At 36.9% G+C, this 16,825-nt stretch overlaps 3 protein-coding genes and 1 non-coding gene across 4 annotated transcripts in view; 2 read left to right on the top strand and 2 right to left on the bottom strand.

The window, feature by feature from the left end:
* Nucleotides 1–4,253, top strand: part of LOC111444209 (transcription initiation factor TFIID subunit 4b-like) — a 12,282-nt gene extending 8,029 nt beyond the window's left edge. The window contains exons 10-15 of the mRNA XM_023082219.1: nt 317–372; nt 448–504; nt 622–762; nt 1,198–1,263; nt 1,343–1,568; nt 3,769–4,253. Of these exons, the coding sequence (XP_022937987.1) occupies nt 317–372; nt 448–504; nt 622–762; nt 1,198–1,263; nt 1,343–1,568; nt 3,769–3,941 (719 nt within the window). The 3' untranslated portion in view covers nt 3,942–4,253. The remainder of the gene's footprint in view (nt 1–316; nt 373–447; nt 505–621; nt 763–1,197; nt 1,264–1,342; nt 1,569–3,768) is intronic.
* Nucleotides 4,254–6,926: 2,673 nt separating this feature from the next.
* Nucleotides 6,927–6,999, bottom strand: TRNAA-CGC. The gene has a single exon. It is a non-coding gene; the product is annotated as a tRNA-Ala (tRNA).
* An 883-nt stretch (nt 7,000–7,882) lies between these two features.
* Nucleotides 7,883–10,838, top strand: LOC111443921 (40S ribosomal protein S8-like). Its single transcript, XM_023081777.1, has 6 exons — nt 7,883–7,958; nt 8,996–9,044; nt 9,135–9,207; nt 9,746–10,076; nt 10,194–10,363; nt 10,494–10,838. The coding sequence occupies exons 2-6, from the start codon at nt 9,041–9,043 to the stop codon at nt 10,573–10,575; spliced, it is 660 nt and encodes a 219-aa protein (XP_022937545.1). The 5' UTR covers nt 7,883–7,958; nt 8,996–9,040; the 3' UTR covers nt 10,576–10,838.
* A 1,202-nt stretch (nt 10,839–12,040) lies between these two features.
* LOC111443920 (adagio protein 1) overlaps nt 12,041–16,825 on the bottom strand; it is an 8,192-nt gene continuing 3,407 nt past the window's right edge. The window contains exon 2 of the mRNA XM_023081775.1: nt 12,041–14,122. Coding sequence (XP_022937543.1) covers nt 12,514–14,122 — 1,609 coding nt within the window. The 3' untranslated portion in view covers nt 12,041–12,513. The remainder of the gene's footprint in view (nt 14,123–16,825) is intronic.

The following is a 16,825-nucleotide window of genomic DNA, read 5'->3' as shown; positions in this document are numbered from 1 at the left end:
TTTTTTTTTTTTTTTTTTTTTTTTTTTTGAAATCTTTGGAAGGAGTGAAATCAAAGTTTTCACGGAAAAGACACAAACTCATACTTGGCTCTTCGACAACATTGTTTACCATGCTATTTCTTGGTGTATAAACACCCCTCCCTCATTGTTAATTGGGAAGATCTTTTATCAGCATTATAGATAACACTTTTCTTTTGTAAATTTCAAACATCAATCAAATTGTCTCATATATATATTATTCGCATAAACTGAGCAGAATGAACATCATTCTTACAGTGGTTGATTAAATGCTAATTGGTGTGTTTGTATGCGGCAGTTGCTAAATGCGGTTTGAAGGGCATGAGCAATGAGGTTGAGAGATGTCTCTCATTGGTAAGATGCTAGTCGCTCTGATCATTTTTTCAGGTGAAGTATTAACAGCCTTAAAGACGGTAACTGTATCTTCAGTGTGTGGAGGAAAGATTACGTGGGATTATTAGTAATCTAATCAGGCTGTCTAAGCAGGTCGGTGTGTTTTCTTTCATTTCCAACTCTATTTTTCTTGTGCTTCCCTCAGTTTTGTACTATATTACCGGAAGCTGTATGTTATTGCATGTTCATACTTTTTATTGATCTCTCTAGCGAGTGGACGCCGAGAAACCAAGGCACCGAACACTTGTTACTTCAGATGTTCGACAACAAATCACGTTAGCTAACCAAAAGGCCAGAGAAGAATGGGAGAAGAAACGGGGTGAAGGAGAAGAACTCCGAAGGCTTAATGATGTTAGCATTTCTTTTGCTTTCCCTGTTTACAGTCTAACCAGGGCTGTACAGTTGCATCCTTCATGTGAAGAACGTGGTATAGCTATCAAACGTAGGATTTAGGAAAATCTGCAGTACATTTGATGAGCCTGTCTCTATTTGTTTGATGTAGGTTTTTAATTCTCTATCTTCATTTTTTTCAAAAATCATTTCTCTATTTTTTTTATTGAAAAAAATATTGCCTATAGTTTTGCAAAGCGAAGCTCGTTTGTCAAATATTTATGGGATGTGGTATGTCAAAACACAATATAATAATTGTACCAAGCATAATTTCCAGCAAGTGTGGTTGAAAAGAGTTTTACCCTTTCTACCTTGGGATGTGTTCTTCTTCTTCTTCTTCTTCTTCTACTTCTTTTTCAGTTGCAAGATTGTAACTTTTTTTCTTTTCTGATGCAGCCTGAAGATGGTCAGAGGGTTGCTGGTGAGAAGGAGAAAGATGAAGGTCGAATGAAATCAGTTAAGGTATTGAGAGTTTACCACTTGAGACTAAACTTTGACCCCTTTTGATTGATTAGGAATGTTGATTTCTTTTGTGGTTTAGGCAAACAAAGAGGAGGACGATAAAATGCGGACAACAGCAGCAAATGTTGCTGCCCGTGCTGCTTTTGGAGGAGATGACATGCTATCAAAATGGCAACTTATGGCTGAGCAGGCACGACAGAAACGTGAAGGTAGAATGAATTCAGCTTCTGGTTCTCAGTCAGGGAATGATGCTGTCCGTAAGTTTTCATCAGCAGCAGGAAGACGTAGGAAGGACAACCAAGAAGGTGAGAAAAGGTCACACCTTAAAGCCACATGCTTATATAGTCCGGGTTCTTAAAGACACATGCTTATATAGTCCACTTTGCCACCCATCTAATCCAAAAAAGAAAAAGAAAAAAAAGAAAGGACCACAGTTATCCCATGGGACATCATAAAATGACGTGGAAGTTCCCCAAATGGCATAAGATCTCATGAGCTTCCCCAAATGGCCTCATACCAATGGAGAGATCTCTGATACCATGTTAGATGAACACTACTCTCTACAATGGTATGATATTGTCCACTTTAAGCATAAGCTCTTATGGCTTTGCTTTGGGCTTCCTCAAATGGCCTCGTACCAATGGAGGGAGGATTCTTTGATTATAAACCCATGATCATTTCCTAAATTAGTCGACGTGGGACTTTCAAGGTTTGTTTTTAGAGACGACAATCATGAATTCCCATTTGGATGAGGAAGCTCCCACCCAAGGAACTACATACAATTAGCTTGCCAATCCAAAGAAGGGAGAGAGGGATATTACAAGAGAATTTGCTATAGCTATGAAACCTCCGAGAGGTATTTAACTGTACACAATCCCAAAAAAAACTCAAAAGACGAAGACTTATCTTCAAAAGTTTTCTATTTCTCTCCAGCCACAAACTCCACAAAAGAGCTCTAGAAGCGAATCTCCAAAGGATCCCAGCTTTGTCTTTCAGCCTCCAGCCATCCAAAGATTCCAACAACCAATCATCCACCTTATTGGGAAGGCAAGTGTGCAAATCAAAAAAAGCCAACAGCTTAAGCCAACCACGTCTAGGAATCAATATTTACTGTAGCTCGAGGGCTATGAATGAAATCATTGAACCTCATTCCTTTTGTTACTCTATCACTGTAAGACATCTCAGAGATCCACCTAACCATATTAAAATTTCCTCCAATGTATCAACAATCCACACAAAGGCCTGCAACATTGTATAACTATTGCCAAAACCATACCCTATACTGTACCTTCCATTCTAAGGTCCATAGACCGACCCTTGTTAACCAGCCATTGATACCACCATTAAAGGTAAAATCAAATAGACATCGAAAATACCCAGGATAACATCCTTCAACTATAGCAAATCCTCTTTCCACATGATTAAGATACCCTGAAGAGCGAATTGCATCTAGGATAACCCCATCAACTCTTCTAGAAGACCACTCTGATTTCACTAGCCTCCTATCAACCTCCCTTCGTTTGGTTTCTTGAAAAATCACAACATCCGGGGCTCCTTAACTATTGCTCTTTGAAGGGAGCACTAAGACCTCTAACGTTCCATCAGACTATCTTCATGAGATAACTTCAATATCTTGTTTGTCTTCACAAACTTCCACTCTACTCCCTCTGGTTCGTTCTCCCAAGTTCTCAAGATGTCATTCAACTCTCTAACGTACTTTTTAGTAGCTACACTACCTTTACCCATTGGATTGACTTTTGTAGGAATCAACCTAATGTACAATTCCATTTTTACAATGCTTTAATGGCCAACCGTCGTACTCATTTTTTTTCCTCAATAGCCAAGGCCGTATTCGCTTCTAACGCTAATGGGAAGACGATCAAGCTAATGATGGAAAGGGGAAAACTAAGGAGACGAAGAAGATGAATGCTATGTAAAGAAGAAACGCATGTCACATACTGTGTGAGGAAGAGAGAAAACGAACGAGCAGAGGGAAGGAGAAGACAAAGAAGACATGCTCATTGTTGAGTACTGTGGAGGATGGTTGGGAGGGAGTCCACATTCGCAAATTTAGAGAATGATCATGGGTTTATAAGTAAGGAATACATCTTCATTAGTACGAGGCGTTTTAGGGAAGTCCAAAGTAAAGCGATAGAGAGTTTATGCTCAAAAGGGACAATATCACATTATTGTGGAGAGTCGTGATTCCTAAGATTGATAACAAAAGAAGAAAACAAAGAAAAAGGAGAAATGAAGGAGAAGAAGAAAAGGACGAAGCTTGGGCAGAGAACTCCCCTTGGAAGGATGAGGCTAATAAGTAGTGTTTACAAACTTGATTTTTAAAACCAAATAGCTATCAAATAGAGCCCTAGTTTATAATTTGTCTAAGAATATCATTCACTTATCTTTTCTGTTTGATCGCATTCTTTAAATTAGAGAGAGAAGAAAGAAAAGGAAAAAGAAAAGAAGCAATATTTTAACCCCATCCACCTTGATTTTTCTCAGGAACTAGCAGAAGCTTTGGTAGCACCCAAATCAATGAAACTCAAACTAGGGTGGCTCGTAGTATTTCTGTCAAAGATCTCATTGCTGTTCTACAAAGAGAACCCCAGATGTGTAGATCCACCACAATATATCGTTCGTACAACAGAGTTCGTGCTGAAGCAACCGACGAATAGCATCGACTACAATGAGGAAACTAGCATCCTTGCAGAATTGAGGTACTCATATAATGATAAACTTGGTAACTGCTGCTATAACAATCAGAAAAGGACTTTCTCAAGATCTTGTGCAGACAGATTAAAGAGACTCTTGTTCAGAGTTTGTGCAGATCTTTCAAAGGAAAGGGGAAAAAAGTTCCTTTGAATCAATAAAAATGGAGTTTGGGAACTCTATTAAGAGTTTTTTAGGATAGTTTAGATGATAGTCGTTATTTTTCGGAAGGATGATTAGGTTAGCTTTCAAATGAAGTATTCTTTGTGAACCTTTTAGCACCTACTCGGTGCTATTACGATAGTCTACCGATAGGATCAAAATGGTTCCACTGTAATTGACATGTATTTTTTTCTTTCCAGGCTCTCTATCACTCGAGTTTTTAAAATAGGTTTATTTTAGTTATACAAAATTATAACACAAATTTCATATCTTGAGTTAGAATAGGATGCTTTCATTTCATTGTTTTAATTATTTTATATTTGTTTTTATTTTCTCTAAATTTCAGTACTTTGATGATGGTGTTTTTCAGAGAAATTGTTTTTAACGGTTTTTAAAGTTTATGTTATAAATAATGTTCATTTTAAGAATTATATTTATGCATTAGAGATGAGCATGGTTATAATTTGTAGAAATTTAGGGCGTTAACAAATTTTATTTTAGAAATTTAAGGCGTTAACAAATTTTATTTTATGAATGAAAATTTAACTTTTAAAATCAGAAGAATTATAATTTGTTGTATTATATTATTATTAAGTCTTATTTTTGTGTTGTAAAATTTGTAATAAAAGTAACAATAATAGTAATAAACATAACCAAAACATTTGTATTATATTATTATGAAGTCTTATTTTGTGTTAGTAATTCATCCAACACATAAAAATAATACTTTTCTAATGATTTTTAAACCAAAGGTTAACGGAAGGTAATAATTGCAATCCTTTTGCAAAGTCAATTTTGTGCTTTTAACTAAAAAAAATGTATCTACCCTAAATCCATCGTATTTCTTTTTGTGATCGGACAACAAAAAAATTACACAAGGATAGAACGGTCAATTAAAGGGAGAGCACTAAGTTACTTACTTGACAGCACTTTCAGGCACTATTAGCTCACGAGCTCTTTTGAATTGGAATTTATTTCTTCACTGGGCTTGGACCATGTCTCCCGAACAATATCAATACAAATGGCGCAAGATGATTCCACATATCGAGGTCGGAATGGGATCAGGTGTTTTCACGTCTCACCGTAGTGTCTGATTTGTCTTTCTTTCTAATTGATGAACAAGAAGGAAAAGATCACTATTGGATTTTGTGACTCGCCCCCGACTACGTGTCATTTCTTTGGACCCTTCGCTCGCCACCAGTGGAAGCAAGCTAGCCCCCTATGTTGGTTGCCCCTTTCCCCTTTGAATAATAAGAAGGTTAGCATTCAAGCCCTGCAAGAGAAGGGGAGAGGAGTGAAGCAACTTGACCGAGAGGGAGAGGAGCGAGAGAACATAAATCGAACCTAATATCATGAATATCCATAAATTGAACCTAATATCATGAATATCATTCGCCCGTTATCTCCCCATCTTCCTATTTATAAGCCACAACTCACTTCAACGTTTCCAATTTTCCATAGAATCTCCGGGGCTTTCCTAACCACTCTTGTTTTGTTTTTTTATCTTCTCTGTCTGAAAGTGGGTTTGATTTGCTTCACCTATGAGAATTTCTACCGATTCTTCTTTTATTCATTAAAGCTCATCCTAATCTCCGTCGAGATTACTGCCTTAGCCCTGTCCTATCATCTGTATAAGGGATTGTTGTCTTTGGTAGTGATACCGCTATTAAAGAAGGAGATCTTGTCAAGCGCACTCGATCGATTGTGGATGTTCCTGCTGGAAAAGCTATGCTCGGACATGTGGTTGACGCAATGGGAGTACTTATTGATGGAAGAGGGGCTCTAAGCGATCACAAGTGAAGACGTGTCGAAGTGAAAGCCCTTGGGATTATTTCACGTACATCTGTGCACGAGCCTATGCAAACAGGGTTAAAAGCGGTAGATAGCCTGGTTCCTATAGGTCATGGCCAAAGAGAACTTATAATAAGGGACCAACAAACTGGATGGTTCTTGCCAGGAGAGTCGCATTGGAGACATCTTTATTTGAGGAGGAGGCTTTGTCGTCCGGCTCCTCATACTCGGAATCCGAAAAGAAAACAAAGACAGAACTTCTTGTTTCAGTGACAGAGAGAAAAAAACTAAATAGGATTTGAAGAGACTCTCATTCACATCAATTGAAGCAGGTAGGAAGGGCGCGGAAGCTACCCTTTGACGAATGCAAGCAAGGTCACTTGCTTACTCTCCGTTGATAGCAAGGAAGAAGGCATTGGAAATCAAACTAGACCATAAGCTAAGAGGCATTCGGGAAGCGACCAGTCGCTTCTGGCCAAGCTTCTATCAGGTCGACCAATACATAAATAAATAACATATAGACACAAAATTGAAAATTTAATATTTATAGGACAACTAAATACCAAAAAAAAAATGAAAATTCAAAAATTAAATTTGCCACTCTAATAAATTTGTCCCAAAATGAAACGAAAAAAGATATTGTCTTCCTAATAAAGAGCTTTCTATCCGACACTTTTAGATTTTAGAAACCAAATAAACAAAAATAAATGAAAATTGAGAAATTAAACTTTTAACTCTAAAAAAAAATTAAACCAAAAAATTAAATGATCTTCCTCTAATAACGTTTTATAATTTATTTATTTTTTCATTAACGTCTCCTTGCACTGAAATTGATATTTGAAAAGAAAAAGAAAAAAAAAAAAAAAGGAATGAATAAATTAATTAATTAACGTCTTGTATGTTTCGCTGCACGTGCGTGACACGCCGCATTAATTAAATGGAACGTAATTAAATTAGTACAAGAAAAATGTGAAAATGATAATAAAAAGTAAAAACTCTGGAGGTGCGGGGAATCGAACCCCGTGCCTCTCGCATGCGAAGCGAGCGCTCTACCATATGAGCTACACCCCCTTTTGTTCAATTTGTTGAATTTATAATACTTTATAATTATAAATCTTGAAAGGCAATATTTCAATTTATATAAGTTAAATAAATATATGATTTAATGTTTAATCGAATAAAATGTATGCTAATTTAATAAAAATACCTTAAACATTTGAATGTTTTATTAATATCCTTTAATCTGTTTTAAAAAATATTAAGTAGAGACGAAGAAACATAAAATTCTCCATTTATTTTTGTGAGATCAAGTTCTCGTAGAGAATTATATATATATTATACAAAATATATATCTTTCTAAAGCTTAATTTCCATTTTATAATAAAAAAAATGTAAATAAAAATATAAGTTAATATAAATTGTACTATTACACATAGTTTTGCACACCATTCTAATCATAGTCTTAAAATGTTAGATATTATAATATTTAAGTAATAATATTTATAAGAAACCCACACGTTCCTTGTTTTAACCCAAATTTTATAAACTTTAAATTTAAATTTATTAGCCAAAATAAAGTATAATAAGCCGTAATATAAAGAAATTTTTTAAAAAAAAAAAATTGATTTTTCATGATTTGTAATAAAGAAATATACCATTATTTTTATAGGAAAAATGGAGGACGGGACGAAGAATACAATCCCCATCCCTAACCCCGTTTGTCTAACGGAGAGAAATCTCTCTCTATTTCTTTTGTCGTTGTCCATTTAAATGGAAATTCTCTACTCGAGACCTAGACCGAGACCGAGGCCGAGACCGTGGTGTAGAGTAAACAAACCTCCTATCAAGATTTGACTTTGACTTTGACTTTGACTTTGACTTTGACTTTGACCTACGGAAAGCCCAGCCCATTCAGAAAAGAACAGAGTGAACCCAAACAGAAAGCTAATAAACCTAACCCACGCCGCATCAAAACCCCTCTCTCAATCTCTCTTCCGTCTCTCTCTCTCGGCTTCTCTCGGTCGCTCAAGGTTTGTTCGTGATTGAATGCCTTTTGTTCTTTTCAAGTTTCTTATTGGATTTCTGTTGTTGCAATCACAATTGGATGTTTGTTTTGCTCCGTCTCTCATTCTCACTGTTTTAGAATGTTGTTTCAATGTTAAATATTGGAGATTTATTAGTAATCGGTGCCATTTGATGGTTATTATCGCTGCTTCGTTTTAATACTGGTGCGCTTTTCGGTAATTTGGTGTTTAGTACTTTGTCCAGGCTGAGCATGGTGGTTTTGGCGAATGCCTGTTTTAATTCTTCTGTTTTTAACATTCTGGATACTCTTTGCAATTGTTCATTTTCTTTTTTGATTTCCAGCTTTAGACTGGTTTTAGGATTATCAATTTTCCAGAGATCTCATTAGTTTGTCCTTAGCTTTTGTTAGTTTGGTTATATTATCGGAGGTTATTATTCTGAAGATGTAAGAACTTTTATAACCTCCGAGGTAACTACTAATTTGATGGTCTTAATGAAGTTTGAGAACATTTGAAGTTCGGTAATAGTTATTAGTGCTCTCTGGTGTTTCTGAAATTTGGAGCTTTAAGAGAAGGTTTACTGTAATGTGTGGGTTTGATTTTGTTTGAAAATACCTTTCGTAAGTTTTTTTTTTTTTAGAAACAAAAAATGACAATTAAAAAAAATAATTTTCTGCAAACAGTTGGGTTGGGACATCGGTTTGCTATAAACGGTTCGATCATGTTTATATTCCCAGACGAATCTAATCTAACCTGTGTAAAGCCTTAGTAATCATTGAAAGCATTCTTGCCCCAATATAACAAAGACCTCTTATACTGTAGAACTGAATCTTAGAAAATATTTTGCCAATCTAAGAATATAGATTATCAAATGAAATAAATGAAAAATATATGGAGGCCTATAGCCTCTTCAGGAAATCTACTTTTGTTCCCAAATCTGAACTCCTAATCTTATATAGATTTCCCCCTTTCTTTATATCTTTCATGTTTTCCTTGGAAGTGTATGGTTTTAGGGTTTGAGAGCTATTTGATGTTTGTTTCAGGTACCCTAGACTGCTCTTCACGACAAGAGCTCTCATCTTGCCAAGATGGGTATGTTATACACAACTTTCCTCATTGTTCTACGTATCTCAATTTTTCGTTGTTTCTTTTTATTAATCTTGGAGGACTTTTTGTTGTTAGGTATTTCTCGTGATTCTATGCACAAGAGGCGTGCCACAGGAGGCAAGAAGAAAGCCTGGAGGAAGAAGAGAAAGTAATTACTAGTTCTATTTAGCTGAGTGCAATTTGATATCCGTTTTTGCTTTCATCACATTTTTTGCCAACATTTTGTACTTTTCTTTCTATGCTTGGTTTTTGCGGTGCTTTGTAGGTTTAGCTGAGATATTTATAATTATTATTTTTGTGGATAACTGGTGAAGTACTTGGTGGCAAGAGTTCATCGTTCGTTATCTTTTCCAATATATATTTCAATAATCTCGATTAATCTGCATTATTTATCTGATCTCCTCTGGTTGATTTTTGTATATTTCTGTTCTAAATAAATTGCTCGTCCCATGTTGCATTTTCACATTTGTTTAATGAACGGCACAATTTCTCTTATTGATGTAGAAACCTAGTTTCTTTGAATATTTGTGCTGTGTTACAGTTTGATGTTTTACAATGTAGAAGTTGAAATGTTTCCTTCTGTAAGTTATATTTTATTATGATTTGGTACTCAAGGTACAACTTTCATTTTCTTTTCATGTTTTTGCAGTCCTTTTGATATTGCCTCTTTCCCTTTGTTTGTAAAGGTATGAGCTCGGCAGGCAACCTGCCAACACCAAGATATCCAGTGATAAATCAATCCGGAGGATTAGAGTTCGTGGGGGAAATGTGAAGTGGCGAGCTTTTAGGCTTGATACTGGAAACTACTCTTGGGGTAGTGAGGCTGTGACTAGAAAGTCCCGTATTCTTGATGTGGTCTACAATGCATCTAATAATGAGCTTGTTCGTACTCAAACTTTGGTGAAGAGTGCCATCGTTCAAGTTGATGCAGCACCATTTAAGCAGTGGTATCTTCAGCATTATGGAGTGGATATTGGACGGAAGAAGAAGACCGCAGCATCGTCTAAGAAGGAAGAGGTAGAGCAGCACTTGATCCAAGATACAACTTAATTTTGATGGATAATGATATGACATTCTTAATCTGTATTATACAACACTTGATCCAAAACACAACTTAATTTTAATGGTTGATAGGAAGCTGATGCTGCCACTGAGGAGGTAAAGAAGAGTAACCACGTGCAGCGCAAAATAGAGAAACGTCAGCAGGACCGTAAGCTTGACCCACACATTGAAGAACAATTCAGCAGTGGTCGTTTGATGGCGTGTATCTCATCAAGACCTGGTCAATGTGGCCGAGCAGATGGGTAAGTATTATGAATCTCATACCGATTCCTGATTCTGTTGTGTTCTTTCAAACTTGTTGAGCTCAATCATTGAAGGTGAGGAATAGTTTTTGGGTAATGTTGCTGATGAGGCCTTGCAAATTTTTGACAGATATATTTTGGAAGGCAAGGAGCTTGAATTCTACATGAAGAAGCTCCAAAGGAAGAAGGGTAAAGGAGCTGGTGCTTCATAGATTTTGTTGTCGAGTTCGAGTTCTTTTCGGCTCGAGTTTCTTGTTCCTAATTCTTCGTAGGACGCCAATGATTGCAGCTGAGATGAAACTGCTATTTTGGAACTACTTCAGTTTTGCTGGTAATAGTTTAATTACAAATACTTAGTGACTTTCATGTTAACAACAGTTTGTTTATTAGCTTTAAAAGCTTTAAAGTTTAATTCCCTTCCATTCCTTTGCATGACGCTTTTCAATTAATGATCACAGTAGTTTTTTATTCGGTTTCAATTGTATGCATGGACTTGGGAATTCTGCATAAAGTAAGAATTTATGACTAATTTCTTTTTAATTCAAAAGTGAATGTAAATTTTTTTTTTTCAGAACTTCTTCCAAAAAATGTTTTTTCAAGGAGATTTTTTTGTCACTAATGGTTTGAATTTGAGTTTGAGTTCTGTATGATTTACATGAGTACTCTGAAGTGTCACACGATCGCTGTGTGAGTTCTAAAATTTTCTTATTTTTCTAAATTACTCAAACTATGTATAAAAAAAATAGATATTTAATGTTAAAAATGATTTTTCGAGTATGATTTTGAAATTTCATGATACAATAAAATAAAATACTTACCAAACATATTTCAGATATCAAAGTTTCAGTCTAGCCAATCAACTAATACACTCTCTGCTAATACACTCTCTGGAGTTCCTGTAGTATAGTAGTAGTATGGTAGTTTAGACTCCGTCCCTCTCTATTAAAGCTACGGCATCCCATCGATCCTTGCATTGGCTCTGCTAGTTAGCATTCTATGAATTCTTTCACCTGGTCTAGAAATGGTATGCCAACACATTTTCTCCTTAACCAACCAAAGTCTAATGATGTCAATAATTAAAAGTCAACCAGTCTTCTCCCTATGTAGGTAACACCCTACTTGTATTACCATGGTCTTCCAAGTAGGATATGTAATACATCCGACATCACACCGATTTCCAAGACGATTATTTCCCCAACTCCAGGGGCACCTTCTCACTCACCTCTTCAACATCTATAAAAAAAAAAAAAGCTCACCGCTCATGCCCTTTTTGGTCTGATTCGATAGGGCTCTTAAAAGGCCTAACTGATCCCCCATCCTTGTGGACGCTATGTTATCCGAACTCCCAACATCAATGATCATATTAAAGAAAATCTACCCTTAAAAAAATGAGAGGAAATATGGTTTCTAAGTAGTCACCTACGTAAGATTTAATTTTCTACAAGTTTCCATACAAATTAATCGTAATAAGATCCGACAATGTTCGGTGATATGAGTTGAGTTGCATGTAAGCGGGTCGATATGAAAAAAAGATTAAAAATGAAGTTTTGGTTAGAAGGTTTAGAAGAGGGCTGATGATTGTGAGTTGTATATAGAGAAAAGGTAAGAGCTAAAAAGCAAGATATATAAATAAGATAAGCAGAGTGTTGTTGTTACTTTACCTTTACAGCTTCTTCCTTCCTTTCCTTCAATGGCTGTCTCTACCAGCAAAGCAGAAATGTTATTACAGATCATCCTTTGTTGAGGTGATGAATAAGAAGAAGGATGGGCCAAGCAGAGCACAAAGTTATTACAGAGAAGACATGATCGACATGGACTCACTCACTCACTCAATCCCTATTGAATCTGAATTGGACCAAAACATTCTTCTTATAACAATAAGAATATGATCATTGAAACCTATCTTCTAACCCCCTACTACTTACTATGGAAGAAGAACAAGAATATACTTCATACACAGATCACACGAACCGCTATCCACTCGCTCGTTTCAACCTGAATTTAAAGTTTTATTCTGAGTCAGAACAATTCCTTCCTTACAAGAATATGATGCAGCACTTTTGGAACATACATTTTTAATACAGAGTCCTGACCAGACCAACAACATTTCTGCCAATCTCTCGATTCATCTCTCTCTTTCATTCATCAGTTCAGATCACAGAACTTGCCAATGATAGCTCATGAAGCTCACTTAGCATCCACTCCTCTCCAGTTTGACCTCCCAGGACTATTGCTCTCGATCCCCCTACGACGCATGTGCTGTGTCCCCATGCGAACCTGGGAGGCCGTCCAGGTACTTTCAATATCCTCCATGTCGGTTTCTCTTCTGTTGGGTCCAGCAGATAAAGCTGTGATGCTGAGTGAAGACCCGCAACTGACCCGCCAAAGATCAGTATTCTTCCACCTGGGAGGCTCACAGCAACATGGTCCAGTCTAGGCGGAGGTGCTACCCCTCCTGGGTTTCCAGCACCCGGTACTCCGCTTCCAGTTACGCATCTCCAACATGGTTCCTCCTCACTTAAGTCCATTGTGAAGACGTCGCTTGATCGAAACCGAAGAGGTCCACTTTTTGCTAAACCCCCAAACATCAAAATCTTCCGCCCACCATACACAGATAACGTGTGCCCCAACCGAGAGGGAGGAGTCCAAGATACAGGTATCTCCCTCCATATGGGTTTCTCCATTGAGAGGTCAAGCAGAAAGGTATCACTAAGGAGTACTCCAGAATCCGCACATCCACCGGAGACTATCAATTTCGTGCCATCGAGAGTGCAGGAGCTATGCCATGATCTCGGAAGCGGAGGAGCCAATCCAGATATTTCACGCCAGGCAGGAGGATTTGCGTCCAAATCCAACAAGAAAACATCATTAAGCAAGCCCTGTCTTCCACAACCTCCAAAGACGACTAAATGAGAACCATTTACACAAGAAAGAGTATGACCCCATCTACCAGGAGGTGGAGAACTAACTTGAACATGCTGCCATTCTGGTTTACTAGAATTTAAATCGAGTACAAAGGTATCATTCATCGGTTGCATATTAACACCCTCCCCACCGAATAGTACAACTCTATTACCAACTGCACACGCACTAAAGTTGCATCGTGAGGGTTCGACAGATCCCCCAACGGTCAGCTTCCTCCAGGCAGCAGCTTCAAGAGTTGTCAATTCTCTCGCTAACCGGCCCCAGCCAAGAGTTTTTGCACCAGGCACGGTCTCTAGAACACGTGTTGTTTCGCTACCCCAGGCATTTTGGCAGACCATTCTCCAGAGATCCTCATTCTTTGTCAGCTCATAAAACCGCCTACAAACAGATCCCACCGATGCAATATCTCTGGGTGTCAACCGTGAGAGTATTTTCAAGGATATCACCTCATCACTTAATTGAAAAATACCACATACACCACGACAAATATTTCGGTCGCCAACAGATGTAACGCGAAAAGATGAAAGGCCAGAACGAAACCTATCAGATGATTTCGCTAATTCCTTTGTTGTAGAACTGGTCACAGGTCCCAGATCAATATCTGCTTCAGTGAAGAATTGGATACCAATAACATGAGTTACTGTTTCATCATCTCCATAGATAGGTGTTAACCTCAATTTATTCATTAATGGGGTTCCATCTTTCCTAAAGTTCAACAACTCTCCTTGAAATTCAGTGCCATCCTCTAGACATCTTCTGATTTCTGAAACCACGGAAGAGTCGACCAATGGATGCCTTCTTTTTGCAAATGGACCTCTACATTGCAAGAATCGACTGCAAGAACGTCCCAAATGTGTTAATAATCAAGTATCTAGTGTATAATATGTATGAATAGAAAAGATCACCATGGTTAGTAACGATAAAATACAGGCAGACGGAGAAATCTTTCCTCCGGGCTTCCTACTAACAAAAATGAAAAATTTGTCCACACAAGATATCCTTGAATCCACTTTCTCCACCTTCCATCACATCCTTAGGAGGATGGCATCAACGAAAACAGTATCACCATCACAAAGCACATTTAGGTTCAACTTGAAGACTACCCGCCCTTCCTTTTTTCGTCTTCCACTCATCAACCAACTCATTAGCAAATTTTTTTTGTATTTGCAATTAATAGAAACGTTATGGAAGAAGTCTTGAAACTATACCAAGGGTCCATCCAAGAGGTAGAATCAAAGTATATTACAAGATTTTTTAAAAAACCAGTTCCAAAAGCCATCAAACCCAGGGCTTCTCCAACAACAAGATCTAAGAATGGTAACAAGAATGTCATCTTCAGAATAAATAAAAAAATAACTTTACAACTAAGCCAAAGAAAAAAGATAAAACCAAGCCATTTGTAATGATCCTTAATAAACTTATTGTGGGTAGAAAATTCTAGACCAAGCCCTTAGTTCTAATGAGGTTATTGAGAATTTTAGAGCCTTGAGAACTCTTAGGCAGGGATATCATCTTTCTCCTTTTCTCTTCCAGATCAAAGTGGACATTCTTAGTAGGATAATTTTCAGGGGGGGGGGGGAGTGGAGGCTTGATGGTTGTATCCTTGAGAGTTTTGAGATTGGAAAGGGTAACGTGTCTTTATCTCATCTTCAGACTGCCAATAATACTATCTTTTTTCTACTTGGAAAAGGAAGAATCGTTCCTCAATCTAAATCACATTTCATCATTTTCTGAAGCTATGTCTAGGCTCAAGATCCACAGTGGTAAGTGTCAAATTTTGGTTTTGATTTATGACCCCGGAGGTAGAATGACTCTTATTCGTTCTATCTTGATTGGCATACCGATCTACTTTTTGTCCATGTTTAGAGTCCCTAGTACTGTTAGTAAGACTTTATAAAAGCTTATAATGGGTCTTTTGTGGGAGGGGTCGAAGAAGGGAAAGGGTCTCACCTTATGAGGTGGGAGGTGGTGGCAAAGCCCGTGGAACTTGGGGGCTAGAGTTCCACTTAAGAGCACAAAACAAGGCCTCGTTGGCTAAATGGTTGTCATGCCTCCCCTATGAGTCTAGCATCTAGTTGTACAAATTATCTCGAGCAAAGATGATCCTCACACTTTAGAGTGCATGTCAAGTGGGGTTAAAGACACTTACAGAAATCCTTGGAAAGATATTTCCATGAGAAATGATTTGTCATTAAACAAGAGAAAAGAAATAACCTAATGGTTGTAAGTGATGAGAGGGATACTTATCTATGGAGGATAAGTGGGTTTAGGATTGATGTCTTAACTCTATGTTTCCTTACTTATATATCACCTCTTCTCTATGAGAAACTATTAGTGGGCAGATGAGAAATCATTTGGAAGTTCGTTCTTTGTCATTAGAGTTCCTCCGATAGGGAAACGGTGGATGTTGTGTGATATGAACTTCAAGGAACAATATGAACTTCAAGGAAGTTGTGAAAAATATTGTTTAAATTACCACGCGATAAAGTCAAGTTTCATCAAAGTTGAACCAAGTTGCAATTAATGTCATATTAAGAAGAATGTCATATTAAGAAGAATTAAGCTTCATTTATGGAACAAATGCTTCAAGATACTTCAAGTGGGATTTTCTGTAAATCTAGATTTATGGTATTTCATTAATGTATTTTAAGTTTTAAGACTTTTTATTTACTTTTAATGGCTAATTATGGTCATAAAGTATGATGGTTACAAACTCTTGAAATGTCACATGAAAAGTCAAGGGTTCAATATTGAGGCTATATAAAGCCATGCATGTTATCTTTGTAAGATAGACTTGGAAAATGTAGCAAAAATAGCATTTGTGCTTTTTTTTTTTTAGCCAAGAGCTAAGTTTCTTTGCAATTCTATCTAGTCTAGGTTGCAGGCTTAGCAAGCTTGACTTGATCAATCACATGTTATCTTTGTTTGTGGAGTGATTCAAATCACAAACAATTGTTCTTGCCTTGAGATTTTCGATCAATAAGGTAATATGAATATTACTTTCCTTTGGGTGATTCCTTATCGTTTTAAGATTTTTAAATATATTTAGATCTAAACGTCTTATTTTTCAATAAGGTTGCTAGATCAAATTTCCAAGAGTTGCAATCATTTGGAATGAAATCAACTTGATTCGGGAGTTCTAGCATTTGCGATTTAAGGGTTTGCATATCCAAAGCATTTCCTAGGGAGGTAAAGGATTTTTTGGATATGGCCTTAACGTACCACCCTTTCAAGAACGCAAAAGCCCTATTATGGAAAAACCTCATCATGGCTTTCTTTTGGAATCTGTGGAAAGAAAGAAATCAGAGAATATTTGCAGAAACGACACAGACCTACACACAACTTTTCGACAATGTTGTTTACCCAGCTATATCTTGGTATAAACTGTCTAATATTTTTACTTCCTATAGTTATACCTCCCTCATTGCAAATTGGGAAGGTCTTTTGTAAACATCATGGATTATACATCCCTCTTGTAAATTTCACTCATCAATGAAATTGTCTCTTATCAAAAAAAAAAAAAAAAAAAAAAAAAAA

Source organism: Cucurbita moschata, unplaced genomic scaffold (genome assembly GCF_002738365.1).
Source record: "Cucurbita moschata cultivar Rifu unplaced genomic scaffold, Cmos_1.0 Cmo_Scf00006, whole genome shotgun sequence".
Classification (NCBI taxonomy): Eukaryota; Viridiplantae; Streptophyta; class Magnoliopsida; order Cucurbitales; family Cucurbitaceae; genus Cucurbita; species Cucurbita moschata.
This window is presented reverse-complemented; position numbering and strand designations above follow the sequence as displayed.

Excerpts from the sequence above, each read along its gene's own strand:
- LOC111443921 (XM_023081777.1), top strand. Across the intron at positions 9,208-9,745 it reads GCCTGGAGGAAGAAGAGAAA|GTATGAGCTCGGCAGGCAAC; the intron begins GTAATTACTAGT and ends TTGTTTGTAAAG. Across the intron at positions 10,077-10,193 it reads CATCGTCTAAGAAGGAAGAG|GAAGCTGATGCTGCCACTGA; the intron begins GTAGAGCAGCAC and ends AATGGTTGATAG.